We start from the raw sequence: 16,906 nt of genomic DNA, 5'->3' as shown, positions 1-16,906 counted from the left end.
CGTTGTTTTTAAATTCCATTAAATCCAAATGGTCTTTATCACGCCATGACCACTGTGACTTCAATCAGCCAATTTAATTACCTTACAAAATTGTCGGCACAAGCGCCAAAGAAAAACAGGAAGGGCTGTGACGTTATCAAATTGAAATCTTCCTCTCTGCTCTTTAATCTGGACCAGTCAATAACAATGCTGTGCATTCCTTCCTTCCTTCGAGAGACTCTTAACCTTAGCTTTCCTCTAAAGATTTTTCCCCCTCTTTTTTTTTGGGGTGTTCCTGCTGAAGACTGAGTTTAAATACCTAGTTAATGCACACAGAAGGCCTCTTGCCCTCAGCAAGTGAACTTTTTTTCCCAGCTCCCGATAAACAAACAAACAAGCAGGGAAGAAAATACCCTCACTCTCAGTTCCACAGAGGCTGCAAAACTACCCAGGCTCTTTCACATCTCTCTGAAAATCTCAGAGCTACTCTCTTGCCATACAAATATCCTCCAGCACAGTTTAAGCACCTGCAGAAAAACGGGGAAAGTCGTGGTGATCTCTCCAAGTTCAATGCATTAATGCATAATTCAGTTTGACTTTACTTTCCTACTTGGACGACTGACTGAAAGAGCAGCAAAGAATATATTTTTTTTTCCAGAAAGAGAGTAATCAGTTGGAAAGAGCACTGCCTGCTGTGGGCACAGTCAAGTAAAAGACACAATTCCAGCACAGAAAGAGACCCTGAAAAAGACATGGATTGTCTCAATGCCCTCCTTTTCGGCCCCCTGTTACTATAATAATGGCCTTGCAAAAACAATCATCCAGCTGTCAATACCCTATCATTAAATCTCCATTAGTAAGAGCATTAGTGGACCATTCCATGCAAAAGCCCTAGCTGTGCTTTACTTCCCATCATGGGAAGCTAGGAATAGAAGGTGAGATTTAATTCAGGCTGTCTGCATAGCCATTTCATCCCTGATTGCTTTTACACAACCTGAAGAAAGCAACAGGCATATGTTTAACACTTACAGCTCACCATCACTAAAATTGGAATTAAATCACAGGAATGTCATTGTTCTCTCTTTCTCTCCAAAGAGTCTTCACTTAGCTGCTGCCACCAGAGGTCACTCAAGGTTTTACTAAGCCTTTCCCACCCAGATACTCCTAGAGTGGTCCAACTTTTCATACCAAGTGGACTGCAAGAGTACTTTGACACAGAACCCATGAGCCACACACTGTCTTGTTGTGTGTGCAGGGGTAGTGAGGCCAAAATTTCATGCCCCCCTCTCCAAGCTCTCATGTTGCCTTCCCAGAGTGAGGCCTCCCTAAGTGAGGCTTTGGGAAGGAGGCACAAGGCAATGGCTTCTAAAACCCTAACTCCTTCCCAAAGCTGGGAAAGCACTAACTAGGATTTGGGAAGGAGGACTCTAGGACCTGTTAGAGCCCTCATGCCTCCTTCCTAAAGCCAGTGCCTCCTTTGGGAAGGCAGTATGAGGGATGGGGTTGGCGGGTGGGGGGGGAGATAAAATGTTGTCAAGGGTCACTGAGAAAGGCCTTGAGGGCCAAGTGTTGGACTGCCCTGCTTTTGACTACGGGCAATTCTACACTATTCTTTTAAAGCACATTCAATGTATGTTTAAGAATATAAGAATAGCTTGCTGGGACAGGCCAATGGCCCATCTGCTCCAGCATCTTGTTCTCACAATGGCCAACAAGATGTCTGCAGGAAACCAGTAATTCTGGATTTGAGCACATGAGCACTCTCCCTTCCTGTGGTTTCCAGGTATTCAGAAACATTGTCACCTCCAGCTGAGGAAGCAGAGCAGAAGCATCATGGCTAGCAGCCATCAGTAGTCCTCTTCTCCATGAGTTTAAAGGACATGGTTTTCCCCAAAGAGTCCCGGTAACTGGGAATTGCAGTTCTATGAGAGTGAAATTACACTCCCCAGGATTCTTTGGGTAAAGCAATATGGTCAAATGTGCATTGAATGTGATTTGAGTGTGTGATGTGGATCTGCCCTCCAATTCCCATCATCCCTGGCCATTTTGCTGGGGCTGATGGGAGTTGTAGTCCAAAATGTTTAGCTTGGGGGCTGTATCTCTTAGTGTTCTAATTGTTTCCACCTTACTAATTATAGCTCCTCATTTTATAGTTCTGCAAGAGCAAGTATGTCCTTCTTTGGCTGATACAGCCAAATGGGATGAAACATTGACAGAATTTGTTCGTGTATCTCAGAGCAGATATTCAGGAGTACCATTTTAAGTTTCAGCAGAGTGGCAGGGGTGAGAGAAGCAATTAAACAGCAAGTTTCAAAAGCCTTCTCATTGATATATTTAAAATTAAATATGAGTGTTTAAAGAGTATTTTTGATGGTGTCTATGACATACCCAGGGATATGAGTGCTCCTAAGCAATAACACCATAAAACATGGAGATGGCATGGAGCTTGTCTTTCCTCTCCCCCATTTCCCAACCTGAACACTTAAAGGGCACCCCTGTAGATACAAAGCCAGAAACTGCATAATGTTGAAGGGACACCTAAGCAACAAAAAGTGATGAGCAAAAATGGTGATTTCCTTTCTTCCTTTGCTTTTTACTTCCTTACTCAAAAGGACTGTGTCTGTATCATTATTTTCCAGAAAGTGTAATAAATTAAAGTAGAAATTTGACTCTAGGGACCTGACTAGGATCAGAGTTTAGTAAAACACTCTTGATACAAACATGCATCTCAAGACCCTGAGAAACCACACATGATACAAAGTCCTTCTGTCTCTTTTTGACAAGAAAAATGGCCTTCAGCTGCCAATATTATGCCATTCAAAGAAGGATGAAGATGAGGGATTAAGAAAACATAAAGATGCCATGCAACATTTTGTGTCTGCAATCTATATATCACTTATTCTGACTCCCATTGAAGGCAGTAGGAATCATGAGTCTGAGGACTGTAGGCTGGGTGTGGGGAAATTTTCCAGCAAACTGCATCTTCAAGTCTTAAATATAGTATGCATTCAAAGATAATTAGCATTTGGATTAGAGTAATGTTAACTAGCTGAATCCCTAAAGGCTACATCTGAGGTCTCAACTGGATCTCAAGGCTTCTTCAGAGTAAAGAGAATGCATAAGTCACAACCAGCATGGAATTGAAGGTTATGAAGTCCTTCTGCTAAAAAAATTACAAGGCTTCACACTCCTCTGATCTTTAGGCTACCCTTAATTTTTTGCATATATTTACAAAAAGCAGACAGAAAGGCCCAATGAATATCCCCAGCATGGTAACCTCATACTACAGAATAGCATGAATTGTTTATCTCCTTGTATGCAGTTTGTATTTTAGAAAATTTATAGTATGGCTGCATGACAACAATTTGCTACTAGGTTCTGAAGAAATTTGATTGAGCTTAACACACAGAGTAGTCATTCAGTTGGAAAAAGCTGCAGCTCCCAGGGAAGGGCAGGAAAAGGTCTCCTCAGGAATAAAGAAACCTGATTGGTTAGCTTGCTGGGGTGGAGAAAGGCTTTCTCCTTCCCCCAGTTACTGCTCCACACCATCAAAGGGCTCAGTCTCCACATGAGTATACTCACAATAACATGAGAAGAGCCTTCTGGACCAAGCCAATGGCCCATCTAGCCTAGTATCCTGCTCTCACAGTAGCCAACCAGGTGCCTGTGAGAAGCCTACAAGCAGGACATAAGTGCAAGAGCACTCTGCTCCCCAATAACAGTATTCTCAGAGGGCAATATTACAGCAAGGGCTCCTGTTTGACTGCTCTACTCTATGCCATGCTTTCAACTATTGATTAATCCATTATTCTTTGTAAGCTATCTTTGAGGGCCATTTGACCATGTGCTAGGTATAAGTACATCCTTAAATACTGTAGTATAATAGAAAATGCCAAAGCGAGATCTAAAAATGTGATTGTGTGTACACCAAATAAGAAACAGGCAGTACTCCAAGGAGCTACTAGGTGTCCTTTTCAGTTATTACACATCCTTACTGGAAACTGTTTGATTTTCCTGTTTGAAGCAGTGATGCTTGCACTGCCCCTCTGACCTGTTTCAAATTTTTTACACACAATAGACCATGAACCATCCACATGGGCCCCCAGAGACCTTCCCTGGTGCCCACAGGATGCCCTGCCCCTGCCCCAATTAAGCTTGAAACAAGCATGCTCCAGTAGCCAATCAAATAGGTTGTGGTGCATAACTTGTTGCAGAGGGCCTGTGGTGCCTGTGATAGTTTCCCCAGTTTGCCAATGTGTGCACAGGCCCCAAAGTATGGCAAACCCCTGCAGCAGACTGATTACTGAAGTTACTGTTCTAATCACTCTTACCAGTGGGAACAATGAGATTTACTGTTAAGTAGGGCAATGCTGTGGCCTAAACCACAGAACCTAGGTCTTGCTGATCAGAAGGTCAGCGGTTAGAATCCCCGTGATGGGGTGAGCTCCAGTTACTTGATTCCTGCTCCTGCCAACCTAGCAGTTCAAAAGCACATCAAAGTGCAAGTAGATAAATAGGTACTGCTCCGGCAGGAAGGTAAATGGCATTTTCATGCACTGCTCTGGTTCGCCAGAAGCGGCTGAGTCATGCTGGCTACATGACCCGGAAGCTGTACGCCAGCTGCCTTGGCCAGTAAAGCGAGATGAGGGCCGCAACCCCAGAGTCGTTCGTGACTGGACTTAACGGTCAGAGGTCCCTTTACCTTTTCCTTTAGGGTAATGTTTAATCAATTAATTCATTAAATTAATTGTTCAAAAAGTTTTTCATAAACTAAAAATATTTCATCCTATTAATCAGGAGGAACAGGAGATTTTTTTTTTTTAATAGATAGATAGATCTATGAAGCTGTAGGTGGAAAGCACAATCTTAAAAGGATCATTCACTCTTCTCACACACACTAAAGAGAGTATGCCTGTTCCAAGATGGTGGCTACAGCAACACTGATACATCTTCCAAAAGCAAAAAAACCCCAGAGTTTCCTATATTTCTCAGAGCTATTGCTTTACTCGTATGTGAATGCAGGCAAATTTAAACATTTTTCCAATGGAATAAAATGTACATGATGAATTATGTTGTCACTAATCAAGAGGCAGCTCAAGTTTTAAGATATGCTTTTAAGATGGAAGTGCAAGTCTTCCTTGCACCCTGTGATGCTCATTTGATTTGGGGACCTGAGTGAAGCAAGGAGCCCATTGGATCCTTCTAATCAAACCAGCAGGCAGAACGTACACAGTAGTTACCTGGAAGAAAGTAAATATATGTTTAGGTTTGGCGTCCTACTGATTTCAAAAGGAAATTTCTTCCAGAAGTTAAACTAGTATGGCCCAAAGACTCAAGAATATAGAATTTATTAAGATATACAGTTTGTAGAACTGCAAATCCACATAACAAGAAGCTGGATGAACAAAACAACTTTTCCATAGCGAGGTGCTCAAAAGAGGGCACAGACCAGGACGATCAGAAACTCCGGGAACTGACCGTGGTACTGAAACGATATCCTAGTGTGTTGAAGGCAGTGGAGCTCCTCACTAAGCGTCCTTCTGTGATCAGTAATTATTGGACAGATCAATGTTAAGTAAATGTATTCCTTAGCACATTGTGGAAGGAAAAGACCTTCCAAATGCTTAGATTTATAAAATCAGTAAAAGTCCTTTGAGATATGGGTACGCAGGCCCGCATAGCTATGCCCCAACAGAACATTTCTGCATCCGACGCAATAAAAATAAAAATCTATGCTTCCGATTTCCACCTTATTTGTTTAACACAGGGAGCGTCAATGCGAGATTTTCACCGAAATCTGCAGCAAGGCTCCTGCAATGACCCTCTCATGGCCTCTCCTCTCACTGTGCAAAGTCCAGAACACAAAAGCCCAGGAATCTCCATTGAAGCCCTTTTTTTAGGTCTCTCTCCCTTCGGGCAGACTGTAAAGTAAGAAACTTGCCTGCGTGTCGCTATATAATACATTTGTCCAGAGGCCGCCCGCCACAAACTTGGCCGTTTGCTTGTTGTGCCATCATAATGAGCTCCAGCAAACGGAGTCAGCGACCCAGGCAAGCTCTTCCATTATATCGCTTGGCCTTGCTGGGCCCGAACTGGTTGAACGCCTCTGATGGAGCGTTAATTACCAGGTAGCAACAGCTTCTCACAGATTGTGATCCACCTAAACTTTCGCGCGTAAAAGAGGCAACACGGAAAGGGACGGATACCCCGCGGGAAATGCCAATCACAGTAGCAAGAGGTGAAGAGGGTGCGGGGTTTTTTGCTGGTTCTTGATTCCCTTCTGGTTCCAGAGAGGAGATAGAAAGCGGGAGCCGGTACAACAGCGGTTGAGGATCTCAGAATCCAGCTCCTTGTCGCTCAGCTAACCCCCAATTATTTCTGTTTTCCATCATCTCTCCGAGTTATGCCTCTACACGCATACCACCCCCAACACACACTGGAATGCCTCGATAAAAACCATCAGGCATTTCCCGGCAACATTAGACGATGGGCACAGCTGGCAATCAAAGGCCTCGCATCTCACGTAACCTTTGCTCCCTCCCTCCAATAAAATGTAACTGCTCTCAGCTGGCGGGGGGGACGGAGGACGGGACGAGCGATAAACTCTGCGATTCTAAACCTACACGCGGTCTTCAGCACTAGCAGATTATTTTTTGGAGGAAGCAGAAAATAGTTTGGGAAAGAGAGAGTACCAACCTGTTCCACAATCCTGTTAAAATGAAGCAATGGGATTTAAACTGATTTCAGACACACACACACATTTGACTCAGTGGGATTACATGGTTCTAATCCAAGTATGTCAGTGCACAATTGGGCCGTTACTTTGGAAGGTAGTATATTCCTTGCCGTCTAAACTCTAGAGGGATTGATAGGTGCCCAGAATCTACGTGTGTCTTTAGAAAGAGGGGGCGTCACCTCTACTGTCTGATCGATCAACAACGTTCTTCTAAGTCAATGCTTCATTGGAACAAACTAGCACCGGGGGGTGGATTCCCGGGCAAGGCACCTTCCATTCACTCAGAGAGCATCTTTTGGGAAAGGCGTGAGGAACAGCGTCTTGACTCTCACAGCCCAGCGGATTCCACCCTTCGGTCATAACCAGGGACTCGTGCCTCCTGTCACAAACAACAGACAGCTCCACGCTGCTTTCAACGAGCTACAGGTCAGACTTCCCTGAAGTTCAACCTCCCCCCCCCCCGACCATCTTGAGCTTTATTCAAAGGAATCCAGGCATTCCTGAAGATGGTTGCTAAGAGCAACGTGCTTTAAGAATCACGGGGGGGGGGAGGGGGGACGGACGGACTCAGAATCCAGCACAGCTGATCAATACCAACCCGCTGCTTTTGGAATCAGGACCGACCTCTCTTACGACACCCAGATTTATTTCCTCCGGTTTTAAACAAGCGAAACCAAAGAGTCCCTAGGGACTCCACCGGAGTGGAAATGTTTAATGATGGTTGGCGAGAAGGATTGCTTCTATGGGAAATTAAGGACGCCTCTCGCTTGGGACAGCAACTCCCCGCGCTCTCGCCACCCTCCCCTGCCCCAAGCCTCATCCATATCTCACTAGTACTTTGGTCAAACGCCACGGCATGAAATCCAGAACTGTTCAGTTCAACATTGGCTTCAATAGGATTGCACACTCTCTAGGACTGGGTCGTAAACACCTGCAAGGTGCGCTGCTTCCTGCTCTTTGTCTGCTTTAATTCTCGCCTAACTTTGGAATAACTTTCCTCGGACAACGTTGCTCTGGGAGATTCACAACAAAACCCTGACCTTGCAGCGTGGTTGGTGGACACCTTTCTCCTCTACCCTGACAGTCCACATTTTTGGGGTCCACAAAGATGGTTAAAGGACAGCTTATAAAGAAGAACTGTCGGGGAGCAAGCCTAAGATTCAGTGGTGGCATCTGAATCTCCGGCACGCTCCTGAAACTTGGAGCGTTTCTTTGGCCACGATCCATCAATCACTCACTCGGAAAACACTCTACCAACCCCCATGGAACAAGAGTGGCGTGTTGAGGGCAAGAAACTTCACCCCGTGATCCACAACCCGCCTTGCTGCCACCTACTCGCGAGTAAACGGGTGTGCTCGAAGATCATTCTCAGCGGAAGTTACTCCATTGACTTGGATGGGATGTGGATGGCACCTGTAGGCATCAGTCACGCTTCTTTAAAAGCAGGACATTTGGTTTGTGTGGTGCGTGGATCGCGCTCTCTGAGTCAACGAAGAAATCGTTACCAGCAACCAGTTCGCTGATCATTTGAGGGGGTCAGGGGTGGGGGCTAGAACCTGAAAAGCAGTTTCCTAATTTCCTCCGTTATCAAACGGCCTGATCCCTCCTAATTCAAAGGCCCCTGAACTGCTAGTAAACAAACGTTAAAGGAGACGCAGCGCCGGAGAGACCTTCCTTCCAGGGCTGTGGTCAGCAACATTGCCCTGGCATTTGGCATCTCTGTGGGCAGAGACTGCCGGGGTGAGGATGGGGGTGGCATTTGTGGCAACTGCCAACTATGAACACAGCAACGGCCCTCCAGACCCAGAGGCTTCCCACCCGCACTGTGGCAACTCCAAAAGAGGCAGCAACAAAGCAAGCTGGGTTTAAGACCAGCCCAGACCCGCTTTGGTTGGGGCGCGGGCGCTAGTCAGTTCCCTAGGATTATCGAGACCGAGGCGACCGCGCTCTGCTTTGCAGCCGCTGGGAAAAGAAGGCGAAGGCTGGAGTTGGCGCCTTAATACAATCGAGAGGAGACAAAAACATACTCGTGTTAGCCCGGAAGTAGCTCCATCACCCACCCACCCGCGTTTCCCCGCTCCTTTCAACCTGCCCCCTCCTTCCTTGGCAAAATCCTCGGGAAACATAGAGATGCCAGCAAACGTTACGGGGGGTGGGGGGAGGGAGGGAAAGCCGCCTTACCGAATCTCAACACATGCGTGGTTCCTTGGGAATATCCAATCCACAGTAAGCAAAGCAGGAGCCGAATGGTGCCTCTGAAGACTGGATGAGTTAGAATCGGGGAAATAATCTTCATGGTGTTTCCTACGCACACACGCGCCGCTTTTCCTCTTGGCCCCCTTCGCTTCAAGCGTCCGCTTTTTGTCCCCCCCAGCAGCGCCGCCGCCGCCACCAGCAGCCGCCACCAGCCCCGCCGCTGCGGTCGGTTTCCACGAGCTTGCGGAGCCGCGGAAGTGTTTGGCCCGGAGACGCGATCACGGCATGGTCACACCGAGGGGAGAGGCTCTCCGCTTCCCAAAGCCATTAGCAATCCCTGCATGATCTTCATTCACTGCGCCAAGGAGCAACCTTCAACTGCAAGGAATGGTGGGACATCCATGGTCGTCGGGCTGAGCGCGGGGCGGGGAGAGGATCCTCGAGAAATCCAAACACACACACGCACACACGCGCACCCGAGCGCGCACACACGGGCAGGCATAGGCAGGCGCCGTGGCCAGTCGGGCGAACCTAGGAGGCAGGCGAGAAGAGATGGGGGGGGGGGAGAGAGAGAGAGAAAGACGAGGAGCGGGTGGGAGAGAGAGGGAGAGAGAGAGAGAGAGAGAGAGAGAGAGAGAGAGAGAGAGAGAGAGAAATCAATCGGCAACCCGAGCTTGCGAAACCGCTGCCGAGCGAGAGGCGGGCACTCGCCTGGCCGTTGGGCTCCCCTTCTGCTGCACTGCTGCACGGCTTCTGACGCGCAGCCAAGATGAAGTGCGAGAAAGCGAGAGAGCTCGTCTTGCCTTAAGGCTGCCAGCCACACAAGCCTTCCCCGGGCCTCTTATGCAACCGATCCCATCGCCTCTTGGAAATTATTATTATTATTATTATTATTATTATTATTATTATTATTATTATTATTCCAACTTGGCTGCATGACGTGCCTTACATTCTGATGGTTCTCTTCCAATAAGCTCCAGCCGTGTTCTGGGAAAGGAGCATAAGGAGGTCTGCGACTCCGTCTGGGTGTCCGATCTGAAGCCCCGGGAGTTATTGGGCAGAACGCCCATGGAAGGAGATTGACACGCACCAGGCTCGTAGCCTTAGTTAAACCCAAAAAGAATGTGGTTGGGTTGGTGCTTGGTTCATCTCCAGGTGTTCACAATGCTGGCTCCTCTGAGCCCAAGCCCCCAGTCTGGACAACGGTCCGTCAGCACAGTCCCAACAGGACTACAGGGGGACTAAGGGCAAAGTCTTGAACTGGCTGCGGACCTGTTTCAATACAACCAAATTGCATGCTGCAATCCTAACCATGGCTACTCAGAAGTAATCCCCACTGATTTCAGTAGGGCTTACTCCCAGGTAAGTGGAGTTAGAATTGCAGCCTTTGGGTGAGAGAGACAGATACTATCAGTATTAATTTTTGAATGGCTGGCTGGGGAGACAGCACTTCGTTTAAGAGCTGGGGGTGGGGGCGATGACGTTATTATTGTTTCAAAACATATCCACAAACAGGTTTTTCTTCTTTCCATATGTCCGGACATTCTCATTCACTTTCTACTGTTTATGCCCATCAAATGCTCATTTCCTTCAATAGTAACTTTATCACTGACTCACTAAACATCTAGGTTAGGACAGGTATTGTTAGGATTAAAAATTTATACTCCGCTGAAGGACCTACACAGTGCACCCAGAAATAATAATGAGTGGATGAGATATGGATTATTTTTTCGAGCCGTCCCTCATTTTAAAAAATATCTGGCTAATAGCATTGCGAAGGCTCTCAGTTTTTAAATGCCTCCCCTTTGGGGGGGGCAGTACCTACAACACAACTGGAATATACAGTCTGTTGAAATGAAAGCTTTGTGTTTCCCAGTTCCCAAACTATTTACTCCCGAGTAGTACCACTGATATATAAGGACTGGGCTTGTGCCAGTGTAACTGGTGTGCAGTTTGTAGCCTTCGCTGGAGCAGAAGATATTTGCCTTCTTAAGTAGCTATCGTTTCAATCACTTTGCTTTAACTACCCACTACTACCACCACCACCCATTAAAATATTTATTCACTAGTGTCAATGGTGGCAGATTCCCCCCTCCCTTATTTTCTACACAAGGAGGGAGGTTAAAAAAAAGTTTTAAAGTGGGGGATTTGAACCTTTGAGGAGTCATTAAAACACATTGGTAGAGGAGAAGCCAGCATTTTATATACCCCTAATGGAAAGTCTTCCATGAATCAGACTACTAACTACGTGAGACAGGGTGGGGGAGATCATGCCTATTATCGCCATACGAAAATGAATGGAGATTAATCTTCTGTTTGGAGGCTAGCCCACTTTAATGCAGTAGAATGTCTAAAAGAGAGATTCTATCAATCAAGACGGCCGAGATCTTATTTAAGTGAAGCATACACCTATACCTGGGGGAAAACTGACTATTTATGCAATTGGATCTAGGACCAAGTTCTCTAGTTCCAACTGTATCAAGAAACAGACTTACTTACTTCCGATCCTACTCACTGGTCTACCGGGACTTATTCCCAGAGAAGTCTGAATAGAATTGCAGCCTTAATGCATCTATTTTAATTTGTACCTGTGACTGTCAGAAGCTCGTGCTATGGGATGGATAGCAAATCCGAGTAACTTTCTATTGTTACAGGCACTGACATTCCTCTGCACATGTTTACTTCAAAGTGCCGACTGAAAGCTACCTGCTACTAAGGGATAACTAAACCTCGCTGGGTTTTTTGGGTTTGTTTTTTTTAAGATGGAAATCTAACTCCTGTGTCAAAAACAAGTATCATGAATGGCTACTTCTGCAGTCTAGCAGGCAATTCAATCAAACGATCTGACTATACTGGAGCACTTGCAGGGAGGAAGAAGTACCTAATGCTGAAAACAAGGATATCTAGCGACTCCTTCAGTGTGCAGTTGGAATATCTCGCCGGCAAACGTGCCTCTGAGATAGCCTGTTTCCTGGATTTGCTGCTCATTTGCTTTACTTGGAGCAAGATCAACTGAATAAGAGAGTGTGCAACCCAGTTTCTGAGAGTATTAAGAAGTGTCTTCATACTTTAAGGAACTGATATAAAGCCTATCAGGTGTCTCTAGACATGAAGACATTGGATCACTGAAAACTATACAAGTTCAGGATTTAAAGCTGCTCTTTTATTTTATATTTAAAGCGTTTACCATTTCAGCTGTAACCTTTGGCTTACATATCAGCTAATACTAGACTTGAGAGGGAATCTCTTGTTCAAGCGGAAGGTTTTGTTCATTTTGTTTCCTTCCCCACCTCTTCCTCCCAGTCACCTGCATTTTAGGAGGTTTGCCGCATTGTCATCCAACCAGAGAAACATCGAAATAAGATATTGCAATTTTTTAAAATCTTGCAACGTTCGTCTTCGCCTCCAACCCTTGTCTGATGCTTGTGAAGCAGAAAGGTATCACCACCACCACGGACAGCTACCGAACTTGTACTGAAGAAATTTAGTAGAGGAAACGGTCCCTCTCCTTTTCAGCACCACGGACAGCACCACACTCTCCTTTAATGGATTTGGCAACGAGGCGCTTATATCTATGCATAGCAGCGTGTATGCATTTTCCTGTCCATTTGGACAGGAAAATAAATTATCCCCCCTCCCAAGGCTTCAAAACAAAGAGACAAGCAAAATATTTTAAACCTGCAATCTGACTGCATAGTTCAAATAATTCAATGCAGTCTCTGCCTTGATTATCCTCGACTGTTTTGATTGTCTTACCTATATTTTATGAAAACTCACTTCCTTTCAGTGTGCTATAAAAAGAAAAAAAAAACCCGCCAGCCCTCCCGATCTCTGTTCTTCAATGCACAGTTATACCACAATGCATGTCTTTGGTCCACCAACTGTTTAGAAAGTACAGAAAAATCGACTGGCCACATTTAGGGCAGAAAACCACCTCCCATTAATGTGAATGGCTAATGGCTGGTTTATTGTAATGCTTTCGAATTGCTCCCTGAGGAGTCAGGCCTTTTCTGAAATATATAATTAATTTCGGCTTTGGAAATTACCATCTCCATTGCCCTTTGCTAAGTAAGGCTGCAGCTGTCATTTCAGTCTTTATTTACCAACTATATATATAGATATATAAAATTAATAACAACACTGTGCATTATTAATTAAACACACACACAACAGAAGTACCCACAGTTTCCCACTTGGCATTTTCCTCAACATAGTCCCAAGGTTTAAGAGCTTTGATTTTATGGCATTTTGCCGAGGAAGCTGATTATAACTTGGCCTGTTAATATGTCTCTTTTCTGACAGTGGTTCCCTGGAACCTATTTAACTGCGACCCCGCCCTTCACCACCAGAGAGTTGCTGGGGAGGGGGAGCTTTAAATACTCAATTTCCTGTTGTGCATCTTGATTTACTCTACCTCTTCGCCATACGTTGTCTAGCAGGAACATCTTTTCGCTATCCAAGGTCACAGCGCAGGTGAAGTGGAAATGAAAATACATATATCAAGCACGGAAAGCTGGATGGCGAAATAATATGAATCCAATCTAAAAACGCATGCCCTGGGTAATAAAGCAATTCTTCTGATGCAGTATTCCTGAATAAGCTAAGAGTTTCATTGGCATTAATTGTACATTCACTAATCTGCTTCCCCCACATGAGGTTTCTTTAAAAATACTCTTTCTACTGGAAGGAGATTTGAAAGCTTGGCGGGGGGGTGCGGAGAGGCTTCCTAGCTGCAGGTCAAGGTGATTTCGTCTACCATCTGGTTCTAGGGATTGGGAGAAGGGCCTTGGAAAATTCAATTCCCCCCTCACTGTTTGAAAGCTCTCAGTGAATTTAGACAGGGCCTTTGACAAATGTTGACTCTTGAACTTCTATTCCCCACAAGCAGCCCTACTCCAACAAACAGGCCTTTTAGTTCTGCCAGCTCCTATCAGATTTCTTATCCTGCTGTTCTGAAGAAAGGCCTGGGTGGGTTTTTTGCAATACCTGACCAGCATTCCGTGTGTGTGTGTGTGTGCGCGCGCGCGCGCAGACATCTCTTGCAGCTTTGCTGAGCTAAGCTCATAGTAGGCTAAGCTGGGCCTCCCTCTGCCCCCACCTCCCCGCGCGCCCTTTGCCAAAGCACTCAAATGAATGTTGATGTTATCAGTTCAGAAAACACATCCCGGCCCACTCCTTCACTCCCACCACCAGCCACTAAAGCAAGAGGTTCCCCGGTTGCCGGTTATTAGCGGAGCCCAGATTCACAGTCCTGTTTCTGCTGCGCCGATGATTAATGGGATTTTAAGGTGGTAATTAATTTTTTAGCTGCCGAAGAGACGTGCATCCTAATTAAGGAGCCGAGGATATGATAGATTTACTTGTTCAGGCACTTTTTGGACTTCACAGCGGTGCACATCTGAGCATATTTTCAACCAGCGAATGCAAACATTTATGATTTGGTCCATATATCACTCCTCCACCTCCGCCACCTCCTCCTGCTGTCTTTTCCCCACCCACCCCAACTAGGCTTTCACTTCACAAAGTTTAAAGGAATTTAAAAGGCTTTCCTTCATCCTTCATTCTTTGCCTCCCTCTATTTTTTTTTTCCTATTACATTTTACAACCATTACTAATTACACAAAGGCACGTTTCTGACTATGGGCGATTCCCTCGAGGAAGGGGCAATTCGGCCTTTAAGGAGAGTTTGCACTAAGGAAGCCGGTTTTGCTTGTCCCGGTTCGTTCTTAGATCATCAGGAGGAGGCTGGGGAATAGGACTGTTGTCCTGGCAGTCTAAAACCCCGATCTACAAATCAATTAAACATGAATGCCTGGCTCTCAGCCAGCTGGGGGCCGGTTGACACATATACAGCCTAGACAAGGCGAAGTGCCTGGACTGAAGCCAAGCGAGTCCCCATTGGTTTCCACTCAAGTTCTTCAACGTAGCTTCTGGGTGCTAGCTCGGTTTCAAGCCCTTGGGCTTGCGAACCGGGGGTGGCAAAAGAACCGGCATCTCCTTTTCTTTGACACCCAAAAAACTGCAACCCACCGACTTAAGAAAGCCCCCTTGAAATTAGCATGGCTCTGTGGACTCCACGACCAAAGGGTACAACTCCGAGGCATTCCCCAGGGCTAGGCAAAAGGGAGTTGTGCCATTCACAGTACCCATGGGCTGCGGATGGCACCCTAAGCTCCCTGGTTAAATGACAAGTCTCTCTCTGTGTATGTATATCTCTCTTCCTTCCCCCCACCCCTTTCCAACTGGGCGATTTGATGTATTATAAACAGACACACGTCGTTGCTATGGAGAAGAAAAGCTTTCGGATCAGGGTGGGCACGGAAAAGAAGCAGAAGCAGAATCGCACCGCCTCAAGCTCCGTTTTTGAAAACCTCGGAGACTCCCCTCCGAAGCTCTGGACGAAGGGAGAGTCTCTCCGCTTAGGAAAAGACAGCGGGAAGCTTCCCGCGGTACCACAGGCTGTTGCGAAAGACCAGTTTTGAGTGCGGGGTGGGGAGAAGTGTGCGACCCCCTTGCCAAAGCGCGAGTGGAGGCGATGGATAGGCAAGCAGGCAAAGTTGCATCTCCGTCCTCCTAGCCACGTTTCATTGGGAGCCCTACTGATTCCCGTTGAACTTGCTGCAAAGTAAGTGAGCTCTTAGCCTGGCATTGAGAGAGGGGGAGACCCAACTGCCTTAAGAGATGAATGAGATAAACACCGGGATGAAAGATGTGGCTCGAAAGGAAGACAGATGCTCCTTCCGTCGGAGTTTCTGCTCGCCCCGTCTATCTTCTCGCCCGCCTGCCTCGCTGTGCTGGGGAGAGAGATCCGGGCAGCGCCCAGAAGTGCCCGCCCGCTCCCTCCCATCCATCCACCCACCCATCCCGATCGCTTCGAGGTGCTGCTGCTTCCCCTTCGCTCTTTTTGTGACGCCTCGCGTCCCAATCCTCAATAAAATGAAATAATTCGTCTGTGAAGTATCTCTAAGCCCAGAGATCTAGCTCCACACACAAAGCGGGAGATGGATGTTTTGGCGTCCCAGGGCAGATCGGGGAGATCTCCTTACCTTGTCCGCTGCTGCCCAGGGCGGCCAGGGAGGAGAAAAGTCAGCGGAGCTGGCTTTGGACGGGGCTCTGGGGCTGAGGAGCCGAGGCGGCGCGGCGAGCTCACTGGAGAGCCGCAGCCGAGGCAGCCGAGCCGAGGCAGGCGGGCGAGCGAGCGAGCGAGCTAGAGCGAGAGACACGCCTCCTGCCGGGAGCTCCGCGCAGAGCCCGTTAAAGGCGCAGCGCCGCTTTTCCCCGCCGCCTTCCTGGGCACCCCCAAGCCCAAGGCTGGAGCCGGCAGGAGGCGAAGCCGGCCGCAGAGCAAAGGGCAAAAGGACGGAGTCCGCTTTAAAGCCAGCCCAAGCTGTCTCTGCTCCCACCAAGACCCCACTCCGCAGCGGATCCGCCTCTCCCAAGGGCCCCGGATCCCACACACTTTCTTTATAAGAGCAACCCGTCGATCGCAGGTCTTTTTTAGAGACCCCGGTTTGCCCTCGAGCAGCCCAGGGCTTCAGTTCAGGCCGGCGGCATTCTGCTATGAAACGAAGAGTGCGCCTCGAGGCCTGGGCAGAGTGCGCTTCTGTCACCCAACGGATTAACCCCCGGGATTCTCAAGGATGTGGCTTCCTCCAGACAACACGGCGCAGGAAACAGGAGGCGTCTCCCTCGAAGGCAGTGGGACTTGGATCACAATACCTCAAAGTAACAGTGCTCTGACCCGACGACCGCTCTCAACTTTATCCAACCCGCGCGCCGCATAGTTTTCGTTCCCAAATCTGAAGGGAAATGAGTGCCCTAAGAAGCGCACGATCGGGCCTTTTCGCCACCACCTTGCGTGAATGAAGCCGCTCCCTCCATTTAAAAGCACATCCTGGTGCCCACCTCCTTTTACATTCCTGCTACCACATCCTACTAGGCATACAGCGAGGTGAACGCTCAGAGGAAGGCGTTAAAACGGCGCCGAAGAAGAAC

At 47.2% G+C, this 16,906-nt stretch overlaps 1 protein-coding gene across 4 annotated transcripts in view; it reads right to left on the bottom strand.

The window, feature by feature from the left end:
• Nucleotides 1-16,184, bottom strand: part of GRIK2 (glutamate ionotropic receptor kainate type subunit 2) — a 461,921-nt gene extending 445,737 nt beyond the window's left edge. For 2 of the 4 annotated variants that reach the window (XM_081856951.1, XM_081856953.1), the window contains exons 1-2: nt 15,958-16,169; nt 8,897-9,442 (exon numbers count right to left, since the gene is read on the bottom strand). In XM_081856951.1, the coding sequence (XP_081713077.1) occupies nt 8,897-9,011 (115 nt within the window). In that variant the 5' untranslated portion in view covers nt 9,012-9,442; nt 15,958-16,169. Of the gene's footprint in view, nt 1-8,896; nt 9,443-15,957 lie in introns of all 4 variants that reach the window. The other 2 variants (XM_081856954.1, XM_081856952.1) reach the window with 2 other exon arrangements.
• Between the last annotated feature and the right edge of the window lie 722 nt (nt 16,185-16,906).

Source organism: Podarcis erhardii, assembly GCF_964252035.2.
Source record: "Podarcis erhardii genome assembly, chromosome: 3".
Lineage (NCBI taxonomy): Eukaryota > Metazoa > Chordata > Lepidosauria > Squamata > Lacertidae > Podarcis > Podarcis erhardii.
This window is presented reverse-complemented; position numbering and strand designations above follow the sequence as displayed.